The 13,124-nt window shown below is 48.0% G+C and overlaps 1 protein-coding gene across 1 annotated transcript in view; it reads right to left on the reverse strand.

Annotated features, from left to right (window-relative positions):
• MALT1 (MALT1 paracaspase) overlaps positions 1-5,484 on the reverse strand; it is a 183,210-nt gene extending 177,726 nt beyond the window's left edge. Inside the window, exon 1 of the mRNA XM_075343327.1 lies at positions 5,327-5,484. Within this exon, the coding sequence (XP_075199442.1) occupies positions 5,327-5,484 (158 nt within the window). The remainder of the gene's footprint in view (positions 1-5,326) is intronic.
• Positions 5,485-13,124: the final 7,640 nt, after the last annotated feature.

A 13,124-nucleotide genomic window follows, 5' to 3' on the forward strand; every position in this document is an offset into this window, starting at 1 on the left:
GTGTGAGTGTTTTTGGATGAATGGGGTGTGTGTATGTCTTTGTGTTGTGTATAATACATTTTACACAAATCAAAAATTCCCTTTTTAGTTTTTAGTACAAAGAGTCTTATGTTCCACTAAATAATGCAAAATTTGTGCAAAATATTCAGAAGTATATAGAACATTCTGGGGGAGGCTGGAGAACATTTGAACAAAATTTGATGAATCAGCTGAAATTGATGAATCAGCTGAAAACCACAAACCCTGATCACAATGACCAACATAAAGAAACAGGTGATCACATGTAAAATAGACTTTCAAAAAGACACAAATTGAAAGAATAAGGTGCTGATGAGAAACATGAAAAAACGTGCGAAAAACACCCAAAAACCTAGACAAAAAAGGCACAAATGTAATAATTAATTGGACCCTTAGTACTCCGAGCAACTTATTATTTTTTACAACCCTATAGGAAACAATGAGTGAACAAGCTCGAAACAAGCTCGATGATAAAAGCATATTTTTATTGGATAATAATTAAAAACACAAACGTAAAGGACAAAAGATGAGGTCACAATCAAATACCCTCAGGTGATCAGAATTTTAGTCTATAGATGGCATAGGTGCACAGAAAATATGTGTCAAAGAAAACAATAAGTCATAAGAAAAATGGGCCCATATTAGAATTTAGAAAACATCCACAAAAATACTGAGTAGATACAACACATATAAATAGCATATTATACTGTCCCAATGGGAAGGAAATTTTTTTTTAAAATGCAAAAGCCCATAGTATCCACTAAATGGCAACAAATGCTCATAGCATAATAATGAGGCATGAAATAGAATGGTAAAGGACCTTGATATGGAAAATAAGGTACTGAACAATAAGTGGAGGGAATATGGGTCAGGCTGGAAAGAGATGAACCCCAAGAAAAAAGGGGAAAAAGAAATACCAGAGCCAGAAGTATATAATGAGAATAAAATATTGGCAAGAAGGTGGTAAAAGTGCAAAGATGTTATTCAGACAGAAGTCCAAGGCAAATGCCCATGAAATCCATAGGATAATAATCCTACAAAGTATAGCCAAAGGCTATAGGAACCAGCCATAGCAATACTGAAGACACTAGTTAACGACACAATGTATCAAGCAGATAACAACCTGAGGGTAACAGGATACCCCAACACGTGTTTCGCAAAAGCTTCTTCCAAGGGGGTGTTGATGGCAGTAAATGCCCAGGTATATATACCCCTACTCACCAAAGTTAATGTGTAACAGCGGCGCTCCATCTCAGCTCCACCACCGCTAACATGAGGCTTGGCGTCTGACGTCACTGCGGTCCGCCCAGCCCAGACGCCAAGCCTCATGTTAGCGGTGGTGGAGCTGAGATGGAGCGCCGCTGTTACACATTAACTTTGGTGAGTAGGGGTATACATACCTGGGCATTTACTGCCATCAACACCCCCTTGGAAGAAGCATTGGCGAAACACGTGTTGGGGTATCCTGTTACCCTCAGGTTGTTATCTGCTTGATTATCTCATTATATACTTCTGCCTCTGGTATTTCTTTTTCCCCTTTTTCTTGGGGTTCATCTCTTTCCAGCCTGACCCATATTCCCTCCACTTATTGTTCAGTACCTTATTTTCCATATCAAGGTCCTTTACCATTCTATTTCATGCCTCATTATTATGCTATGAGCATTTGTTGCCATTTAGTGGATACAATGGGCTTTTGCATTTTAAAAAAAAATTTCATTCCCATTGGGACAGTATAATATGCTATTTATATGTGTTGTATCTACTCAGTATTTTTGTGGAGGTTTTCTAAATTCTAATATGGGCCCATTTTTCTTATGACTTATTGTTTTCTTTGACACATATTTTCTGTGCACCCATGCCATCTATAGACTAAAATTCTGATCACCTGAGGGTATTTGATTGTGACCTCATCTTTTGTCCTTTACGTTTGTGTTTTTAATTATTATCCAATAAAAATATGTTTTTATCATCGAGCTTGTTCACTCATTGTTTCCTATAGGTTTTGCTGCTGAGTGAGTGGAGCCACCATTTATATATTTTCTTGGTCAAAAGAATTGGTTGTTTATTATTTTTTAGTAAAGGTCTAAAACAGGTTTGCCATGCGCTATGTTTCCTTTATAATGATAGACATAATGTTGGAAAGTCAGAACCTAACAGACCCCATTACATGTCCGTGTGTCTCTAGGACAATGTTGGTTTATTTTATAGTCAAAAATATTTAGTTTTGAAGTGATTTGGTATATCAGCGTGGTAGTAAATGGCATACTATGTAAGGATAACAGCCGTTTCGCACCAAGCAGGCGCTTCTTCTTGTTCCCAAAGACCAGGAAGAAGCACCACTTCAGTGCGAAACAACTGCTCTCTATACATAGCAGTATGCCATTTACTACCACGCTGCTATTTTTAATTACTAAGAAATAAAGTAGTCTGCATTTTATGCAATATTGAGTGCTGCAATTTTCTTCTATTTCATAATATTACTGGACTGTCTATATACTTGATGCTGAGCACCATTGGAGTGGATGGGATAACATGGTTTTGTGGAGTGCCAATATTTTTTTTTATTTCTGTTCATTTTACAGTGTGGATTGTTACTTGTAGTTGGAAAGCAAATTATGTGTAGCTATTGATTTATTCATTTATTTATTCATTTATTTTATATTTTTTCCTTTTGGACTTTGATCTAGTAACACAAATTGTATTAGTCTTATTATTGCACAACTGTTAAATTATTTGATTGCCTGTATATTAAACTGCAATTCTCCTGTATTGCAGGTCATTGTGCCAGTAAGTGATATACTGCCAGGCAGCCTATTCAGGGGGCCTTTATTAAGCTCCTGGCAGCTGTGACAAATGAACAGCACCTTATGATCATGTTGGTGTAGCGGTAAGGGGGTGACAGAAGCAGCCCCCTCCCTCTGTCTAGCAAGTTATTCCATTTTGAATGTTGACCGCATCATCTAAGCCAGCAGTCCCCAATCATTCTGACCTTGAGAGCCACATTGAGCTCTGAGAGAGGATCGCAAGCCACATTCAGCTCTGAGAGAGGGATCGCGAGCCACATTCAGCTCTGAGAGAGAGATCGCGAGCCACATTCAGCTCTGAGAGAGAGATCGCGAGCCACATTCAGCTCTGAGAGAGGGCTGTGAGCCACATTCAGCTCTGAGAGAGGGTTGCAAGCCACATTCAGCTCTGAGAGAGGATCGCGAGCCACATTCAGCTCTGAGAGAGGGTTGCAAGCCACATTCAGCTCTGAGAGAGAGATCGTGAGCCACATTCAGCTCTGAGAGAGGGTTGCAAGCCACATTCAGCTCTGAGAGAGGGTCGTGAGCTATATTCAGCTCTGAGAGAGGGTTGCAAGCCACATTCATCTCTGAGAGAAGGTCGCGAGCCACATTCAGCTCGGAGAGAAGGTCACGAGCCATATCCAGCTCTGAGAGAGGGTCGCGAGCCACACTCAGCTGAGAGATGATCCTGAGTCACATTCAGTTCTGAGAGAGAGTCATGAACTACAATCAGTTCTGAGAGAGGGTCGCGAGCCACATTCAGCTTGGAGAGAAGGTCACGAGCCATATCCAGCTCTGAAAGATGGCCACGAGCCACACTCAGCTGAGAGATGATCATGAGTCACATTCAGTTCTGAGAGAGAGTCATGAGCCAGATTTAGCTCTGAGAGAGGGTCACAAGCTACATTCAGCTCTAAGAGAGGGTTGTGAGCCACATTCAGCTCTGAGAGAGGGTTGTGAGCCACTTTCAGCTCGAAGAGAAGGTCGCGAGCCATATCCAGCTCTTAGAGGGGATCACAAGCCACATTCAGTTCTGAGAGAGAGTCGTGAGCCAGATCTAGCTCTGAGAGAGGGTCACAAGCTACATTCAGCTCTCAGAGAGGGTTGCGAGCCATATTCAGCAATGAGAGATGATCACTAGCCATATTCAGTTCTGAGAGAGGGTCGCAAGCTATATTCAGCACTGAGAGAGGGTCACAAGCCACATTCAGCTCTGAGAGAAGGTCACGAGCCACATCTGGCTCTGAGTCAGGGTCGCGAACCACATTCAGTTCTGAGAGATGATCGCGAGCCACCTCTAGCTCTGAGTCAGGGTCACAAACCACATACAGTTCTGAGAGATGATCACGAGCCACATTCAGCGCTGATAGAGGGTCGTGAGCCACTTCTAGCACTGAGAAAGGGTCACAAGCCATATTCAGCTCAGAGAGACGGACTCGAGCCATATTTAGCTCTGAGAAGGTGGCAAGCCACATTCAACTCTGAGACAGGGCCGCAAGCCACATTCAGCTCTGAGAGAGGGGCGCAAGCCACATTAAGCTCTGAGAGAGGGGCGCAAGCCACATTCAGCTCAGAGAGGATCATGAGCCACATTCAGCTCAGAGAGCAAATCTCAAGCCACAATCTTCTCTTATAAAGGGTCGCGAGCCACATTCAGCTCTGAGAGAGGGTCGCAAACTACATTCAGCTCTGAGAGAGAGTCGCGAGCCTCTTTCAGCTCTGAGAGATGATTGCGAGCCACATTCAGTTCTGAAAGAAAGTCGCGAGCCATAATCAGCTCTGAGAGACGGTCACGAGCCACATCCAGTTCCTGCTCCCCTCAAAGTAGTGACACCCAGAGCCCCCATTACCGATATAATGATAGCAAAAGCTTTTCCACAAAAATCACATTCAGGCAGAATACCAAGATCCAGGTGATACCTACCTTAGCCCCAGTCAGATCTGCTCTTCCATGTGGGGCCACTAACAAAAGTCACCATCTGGAGACCCCTTGTAACTGTTTGCTAGACCTGGTGCTTATGCACCAAACTGGAAGACAGCTCCGAGCCACACATCACGGACTTGCGAGCCACATGTGGCTCCAGAGCCGCAGGTTGAGGATCACTGATCTAAGTGGTAAATGGCCAAGATCAGAGATAACGACAAGCTTGAAAATCTTAACTCAAAATATATTCGGAATTTGCAGAACTTTTCTTGTACAACAATTAAGCTTAAGTAACGTAAAAATGAATAAAATGACCCCTCGATAACCGGTGCCCCCTAACAATTGAAAGTGACGATAACATTTAGTGATCGTTAACATGTTTCAAGGAACTAATCTGATTGTCATAGGTCAGAATTAGTCATTTTCACACTTCTGATATTACGGTCTAAGGAGACATGGTGATTGTCTAACATTGGCGCCACAAGGGGAAACTTCCTTGGCTCCGGTTGGCACAATATAAGTGCTCAATACTATCATTACAACTTAGAAATCAGAGCCCCCTGTCCTGTACCTACAGGAAAGATCTGTAAGGTTTTACCTTAGTCTGAAGCGTCTGTTCTTGCCGATGATGGCGGCCAGTTTCCTCCATCCTTTGTCGCTGGAGTGGTCCAGAAGTTCACACACTTTCTGAAGAATGGGCTCCTGTAGAGAATTTATATTAAGAGAGTAAAACTGCTGATGAGAGTCCGACGACATCTCCGTTCTGCAGTGCTCAGGTGGTGTATTTCCTTGTGTCTCCTTCCTGCTTACGCGTCTTGTGTATGGCGTGAGGCCTCGCATACGCCATCTTCTGGGGAATCACAATTATACATTGTTGACGTGAAAGACAAGTGAAAGTGAAACTCTTACGACACATTGTTACACATGTCAAGTACTTGCTTCATGCAGTTTTATGAGTCCTTCTTCCTTTTTCAAAATTTCATTTTCTTCAATGTTAAAGCTATATTCCCAGAATAAGGGCGTAACATACTATGCGATGGGGATCTGACCACTGGGACCCCCCCATTATCCAGAGAAAGATCACTAGGAATGGAGTAAAGGTGCGTATGCTCAGTGAATGGATTGGAGGTGCACATGCTCAACTATTTATTTATTAATTATTTATTGGGAATTCCTTTATTAAAAATACCTTATATAGATCCAGACAAACACAGGAAGAATATACAAACTCCTTGCAAATTATACAAACTCTTTGGTGGTATTTAAACTCAGGATCTTAGCCCTGCAAGTGTGGCGCCCTGGACAAGCCAGGGGCCACAGAGCACAACACCCACACACCCCACACTCCCAGCAGGCACACCAAAGCCAGAACACAAAACCCTTGTTGCCTTCCTCCAGGGGCTGATGTCCACACCAGGGGGTGGGCCAGGCGGTTGGTCCCGCCCACCGAGGAGTTCACAGTCCTGGAGGCGGGAAAACCAGGCAGATCAGTTTTGAGAGGTGAAAGTGGAAGGAGGAAAAGTGACAGCTAAGCAGCCTGAAGTTGGTCCGGGTGTGTGGCCCGGACAGATCAGCAAGGTTGGCAGACGGTGGTGACCGTCTGCAGGAGTGGCCGATTGGAGTCTACCGTAAGGACCGTGGACGGGCGGTGGCCCGGCGGTACCAGACCGGTACACAAAGAGGAGCCAGCACTATCTGGCAGGGGCTTTTCGGACCCCGGCAAGGCTAGGAGTCGCCGTGAATTTGCCAAATCCGTTAGTGAAGGGGACCTCCTGGGTTTCCAAACAATCAAGTCCCGACAGAAGGCAACCGTCCAACCGAGTGAGAGAGACACCGCCACCGCCAAGGCAACCGTTTCTCAGGGCCAGCGCCTGCGGGCAAAAGGTGCTCCTCCGGCCCATATCCAAGTCGGGGAGCGGGTTACCGGTGGGAACCCATTGGAACCGTACAGACATCTTAGGTGCAGGGAAAGGCAGTTGCCACCAACCCGCTGGGAGCAACACCGCAGCCGTCTGTGGGACCCGTCCATCCAGCCGTGTGTTTTACCGAGAACTGTGTCTTCATCATTGGCCTGAGTGAGTACCACAGTGCCGTGCGGCACAGCGCTGCCCCCGTGACCCTGCACCTTCCCAGGCCCCGTAACCTGCCTGCCATCCGTCCCTACCCAATCACCGGGCCCCGGGACAACCAACCCCCTACCCACGGAGGGGAGAAATAACAACAAAGCTGCTCCCAGTCACCGCTCCCGGGATCCCCGTCTAGAGCAGCGGTGGTGTCACCAAAATCACCACAACCGTGGGTGGCGTCACAGACAATATCCATAATCAAAACCCCCACAACCAAATACCCCCCTTTTCACTCACGGGCGTGGAGCGCCGCTCGAGTCCCCGGTATCCGGCCCACCGCTCGAGCCACCACCGAGCAGCGGCAGCCGGACCCGAGCAGTGGGAGAGCGCAGCGTCCTCTCCTCCGCCTGCGACACAAGCAACAGTGCTAAATTAATGAGCTCAGCTATTTCCAGCAGTCCCATAGTTAATGAATGGAGTGTAGGTGCGCATGCTTGACCTTGCACTCAGGTATATCCAGCAGTTCCATAGTTCATGTACGGAGTGGAGATGCACATGCTTCAACTCGCGATAAGCTATTTCCAGCAACCTTATAGTAAATGAATGGAGTGGAGATGTGTATTTTCTACCTGGCGCTCAACTATTTCCAGCAGTCCCATAGTTAATGAATGGAGTGGAAGTGTGCACGCTTGACCTTGGAATCGGCTATATCCAGCAGTCCCATAGTTAATGAATGGAGTGGAGGTGTGCATGCTTCAATTCTCGGTAAGCTTTTTCCAGCAACCTTATAGTTAAATAATGGAGTGGAGGTGGGTATTTTCGACCTGGCGCTTAGCTACTTCCAGCAGTCTCATAGTTAATGAATGGAGTGGAGGTGCACATGTTCAACTATTTATTTATTATACATTGCTTATATAAATGCATCTGTGGCACCCCTGAGGCTCAGTCGCCACAGGATATTGCATCTCACTTAAGATGCAGTACTCATCCCGGGTGAGGAAGAGGTTAACCACTGATTTTCACTTACACAACACATACACAGTTTAGGTACTTTTCCAGCTTAGCAGCCAGACATTGAAACTGGCCTAAAAGGTGGCCACCATAACAATGGGTTTTTCTCAGCCACCGGGGAGTCATCAGGAAGGTGGGGGCAGCACAGAGGAAGTGAAAGAACGCACAGTTTTTACTTCAAAATAGTCTGAGACACAGAAAAAGTAGGGTCGCTGAGGGGTGTGCTGCATAAGCTTCCCTTAGAGGGACCGACCGGGAGGAGTGCTTCAGAGCTCTCCCGGGACCGACAGAGAGTGCCAGACCATCAGGGACTCACAGGACCGTGGTCGCTGTGGAGAGTGCTTCAGAACTTCCACAGTTAGGAACGGGCAGACTGGAAGAAACTGGAGAAGACCGGGGGAGTTAGTGAGACAGAGGAGAAACACAGTAGCCTACAGGAGAGCCTAACAGCCCCTTCGGGACTGGCGCAGTCAGGGTGCAGAACCCTAGAGTGGCGTACACTTCACGTTGCGCCATCAGAATCTGCAGGGAAGAGGTATTTCACATCCCATTGCCCACCACAAAGGTCCCGGGGCACAGCAGTATATAGGGTCCAGAGTCGTGATTACAGTCAGGCCCCACAGTGGATCCGCGCTGCCTTCGAATTGGACGGGAACTAAACACAAGGACCCTGGGGTCCCCAAGTAGCTCCATGCCACAGGGATCCATGCTACAAGTGCAAGGATGGAAGGTCTCACACTCCACAACACTGGTGGTGGCCTCTGAATCATCCGGAATCGTGCTGGGGCCGATCATGGCGGAAACCGGCACTCCAAGGGTGACAACCTGACACAGTGAGTAAAAGAACTTTGTCCGCAGTCCTGGTGTCGTCTCGTCATTGCTGTTGCCATCGCCCCGTGCTCCGGTGCCAATGGCCACTATCCCCCACCATCGTCCTCCCTGGGGCTAACCTCTACCTGTGGAGAGCTGGACCATGTGAACTGCATGATCATCCGCCTCGGAGGAGGGCACCATCTCGCAGCGGCGGCAGATCGTTGGCCGCATACCACGGGTGGCGCTGCAAAGCAAACTTCATCATCCCCCATACCGGTCACGCTTGCACTCTTTTTATTGACACCAATAGGGCCACGGAGCCGGGTCAGGCCAGTCACAACAACCCCAAAAACCTCTGGCCTGGTGACGAGTAGCCCTGAGGCCCCGTGGGCGCGTCACATCTTATTCCGCAGTGCTTTACAGAGATCATCATCACTGTCATCATTGTCACCATTACCATTGCCTCACAATCTAAATTCTCTATCAGTATATCTTTGGAGTGTGGGAGGAAACCCACACAAACACGAGAGGAATATACAAACTCCTTGCAAAACATACAAATTCATTGATATTTTATACTCAGGACCTTAGTCTTGCAAAGCAACAGTGCTAACCACTGAGCTCAGCTATTTCCAGCAGTCTCATAGTTAATGAATGGAGTGGAGGTACATATGCTTCAACTTGTGCTAAGCTACTTCTGAGAGTCTTATAGTTAAAAAATGGAGCTATGCATATTCAACCTCGCGCTCAGCTGTGTCCAGCAGTTCCCAGACCTGATGCATGGAGAGGAGGTACACATGCTTGACCTCTGTCAGCTATCAGATTGCCTGTGTTCACTAAATTATCTCCTATTCTATTGATATGGGATAATGTATGATTTTGGGAATACCCCATTAAAACAAGTGTATTATCTGTTAGCCCTGCAAAGCCACAGCGCTAACCACTGAGCTCAGTAATTTCCAGCAGTCCTATAGTTAATGAATGGAGTGGGAGTGTGCATTTTTAACCTCGCGCTCAGCTATTTCCAGCAGTCCCAAAGCTAATGCATGGACTGGAAGTGCAAATTCTCAACCTCTGTCATCGGTCGGATTTGCTGTGTTCATTAAGTTATCTCATACACTGTGGATAGGGTTTAACCTTGGATTTTCGAAATACCCCATTAAAACAATAGTGTATTATCTGTTAGCCCTACAGTGCTAACCACTGAGCTCAGTGATTTCCAGCAGTCTCATAGATAATGAATGGAGTGAAGGTGTGTATTTTTGACCTGGCACTCAGCTATTTCCAGCAGTCCCAAAGCTAATGCATGGAGTGCAGGTGCACATACTCGACCTCTGTCATTGGTCAGATTGGCTGTGTTCACTAAGTTATCTCCTACACTGTGGATAGGGGTTAACTTTTGATTTTGGAAATAACCCATTAAGACAAGAGTGTATTATCTGTTTATGGAATATATGTATATTACTCTGCTACCTGATACAAACTTATCCCAGGATACTGTCATTATATTTCTTTAAGACTTGGTTATCCAGACTTTGGAGTCTAGGGCCCAATCTCAACTCTATCTAAAGTCTGGCTGAACCTGCCAAACCGATCTTTCACGGGTCCGCTCATCTCTACCCAGGTCCAACCCAGATATTGCAAATCACAGGAGACAAGTATGAAAGCTTAGAAGATGTCTGGGTAAGCGGCTAGCACGTCTTCAATCTCAGCAGATTCTGGGAAAAGTTGAATGGCAATAAAAATGTCTCCACTCTAGCTCCTGTACTTATGTAGTACCCAGGGATATGGGGTACTCGGTTCTGGGCAGTGTCTCTACGGGGACTGTCACGATGGTGGCTGTTACCCGGTTCCGTGCCCTGGGCCCTTTTTGTAATGGGGGATATTTACAGGGGATTTGTGAATAAAGTTATTCGTGACGCCACTTGCGGTGTTGCGGCTAAGCGCAGGGAGCCGCCGCTGCAGGATGTCCTTACTGGGGCTGATGGTATGAGCAGCTAGTATGGTAGTCCCTCCGCAAGTAGGGTATTGCCCCAGCGGGTGTATGGTGCGGTGGACGTCGGAAAAAAGAGTCCAGACAGATATTCAGTGCAACTGGTTTACTCACTTTTTGGGTGTTAACTGGTTGCCCGAGGCCGGCTGGTTTCGCCTCCAGGTCCCTGTCACGAACCACCGGGAGGGGTCACTCAGAAATCCCCCGCGCTGGCTACCAGTACGTCACAATCGGGGGGTAACAAGTGGGGGTCACCCCTCCTTTATACCTCCCGACCGACAGACAGAGCACGTGACGCGCTCTCTAGCGCCCCTCTTATAGTCAGGCCAATTATGGAATTGCCCGACAATAAGCAAGGAGGCCGCTATACTACTTATGCCGATTATTGAAGGGTCCCCGGTGAGAGTAGGGTATATATTCCCCCGACCTCCGCGGGCGGAATATATAAAACCTCCCCGAATCTCACTGGCCTCCCCACAATAATCCTTGGCACAACTCACTGCCACCAACCGCTTCACGGTAACTATTAGCCGAACACACAGACGTGGGATTCAAGATCGAGATAACAGAACAGCCCAAGATTAATTATATAATTTAATCGGCCTAAAGCCACACTAGAAACTACAATATATACAATAGGAGATCTACAGAATATACATAGGTCAGAGTACAGTTACAGATAAAGCATGGTTTACAAACAGGCATACACAGTTCCAGCAGTTACCTTGTGCGTCTGGCCACAGGGGGGCGCCATAGACCAGGTTTCCAGGAACTCCCTCACAGGTCTTTCCCAACCAGGCCCCCGAGCAGAAGAACACTGGAAAATGGCCGAAGTAGGGTTATCAACCTGGGCAAATCCAGGTCCCCTCCTACCTTAGTGACCTCAGAGGGAGCACTGCTCCACCCCTGGCTGGAGTTATGGACAAAATCCACAACATGGAATATGGCCATAACTTGGCCTGGGAGCGTCGTAGGCGGACGCCGACGCTCTCATTGTGACAGCTATGAATTTAGCTACAGAACGAGAGGACTCATGACTTGTCTACTAGTTCCCCATTGGCTGATATCACGCCTGGGGTATTTCCCCAGGTCCTGCTCCCGTAAAACGGGTGTGCCAGCATCGTCCGCATGCGGAGACACCATTTTTATGGTTGCCATATTTATCGGAAATATGGCTTGCGAGATATGAACCATTTTTTTACTGGAGTCGTCCTGTCTGGATACTTCCAAGCTTGCTAACTAGATAGCAGCCCCTACTACAGGGTCATGGCAGGGAGTCATCCTGTGTCCATTGTTCCCACATCACCTAATCTCCATATCACAGGAGATGGCCATGGAATGTGTTGCTGGGATGTGACACCTTCACAGATGCTGGACATCTGAGAACAAGAAGGGAGGGGGCACTGCCATGGAGTGATGAGAGCGATTATGACTGGAAGTCATAATTCATCTTCATATCCCAGGGTTTGCCTCACACCTCCCCCCTTTTGAGGGCGCTAGGGGGCAGCACACTCCGGTGTTCCCCCGTGCGCCCGTCCGCGACCTCTCCTTGTCGGGACAGCCCGTCTGCGTTACCGTGGTCCCGGCCCCTTTTGTGGCGAATGGTGAAGTTGTATTGCTGGAGCGCAAGGCTCCATCGCAACAATCGCCCATTCGTCCCAGAGACAGTGTGTAACCAGCTGAGGGGATTGTGGTCCGTCTCCACGATGAAGTGGCGCCCGTATAGATAGGGTTGCAGACGCTGCAGGGCCCACACTATGGCCAGGCACTCCTTTTCCATCGTGGAATAGGCCACTTCCCGTGGTAACAGCTTCCTGCTCAGGTACAAGACTGGGTGCTCTTGGCTCGCAGAGTCCACCTGGCTGAGCACCGCACCGAGGCCGAAGTCACTGGCGTCGGTCTGTACTACAAACGGCCGCGTGAAGTCGGCTGCCTGTAGCACGGGCGGGCTGGACAGGGCGTCCTTTAGGGCCCGGAAGGCTGTCTCGCAGTCCATTGTCCAATCGACTGCAGAGGGCAGCTTCTTCTTGGTGAGGTCCGTCAAGGGCTTTGCCAGGCTACTATAGCATGGAACAAACCTCCTATAGTACCCAGCGGTCCCCAAGAAGGACATCACCTGCTTCTTGGTCCTGGGGGTGGGCCAGGATGCGATGGCTTCCACTTTCTCAGGCTCGGGCTTCAGTGTTCTCCCGCCTACCCGGTGACCGAGGTACTGGACCTCGCTCATGGCCAGCTGACACTTTCCCGGCTTGATGGTCAAACCTGCCTGGTGGATCCGCCTGAGCACCTGTGCTAGATGCTCTAGGTGATCTTCCCAGGTGGGACTGAAGACGGCAATGTCATCCAGGTACGCGGCCGCGTACCCTTCAAGTCCCTTGAGCAGGGTGTTGACCATCCGCTGGAAAGTGGCAGGGGCATTCCTCATCCCGAATGGCATCACCGTGGACTCGTACAGTCCAAATGGGGTAATAAAGGCAGAGCGTTCCCTGGCCTTGCGAGTCAGGGGGATCTGC

Source organism: Anomaloglossus baeobatrachus, chromosome 1 (genome assembly GCF_048569485.1).
Source record: "Anomaloglossus baeobatrachus isolate aAnoBae1 chromosome 1, aAnoBae1.hap1, whole genome shotgun sequence".
Classification (NCBI taxonomy): domain Eukaryota; kingdom Metazoa; phylum Chordata; class Amphibia; order Anura; family Aromobatidae; genus Anomaloglossus; species Anomaloglossus baeobatrachus.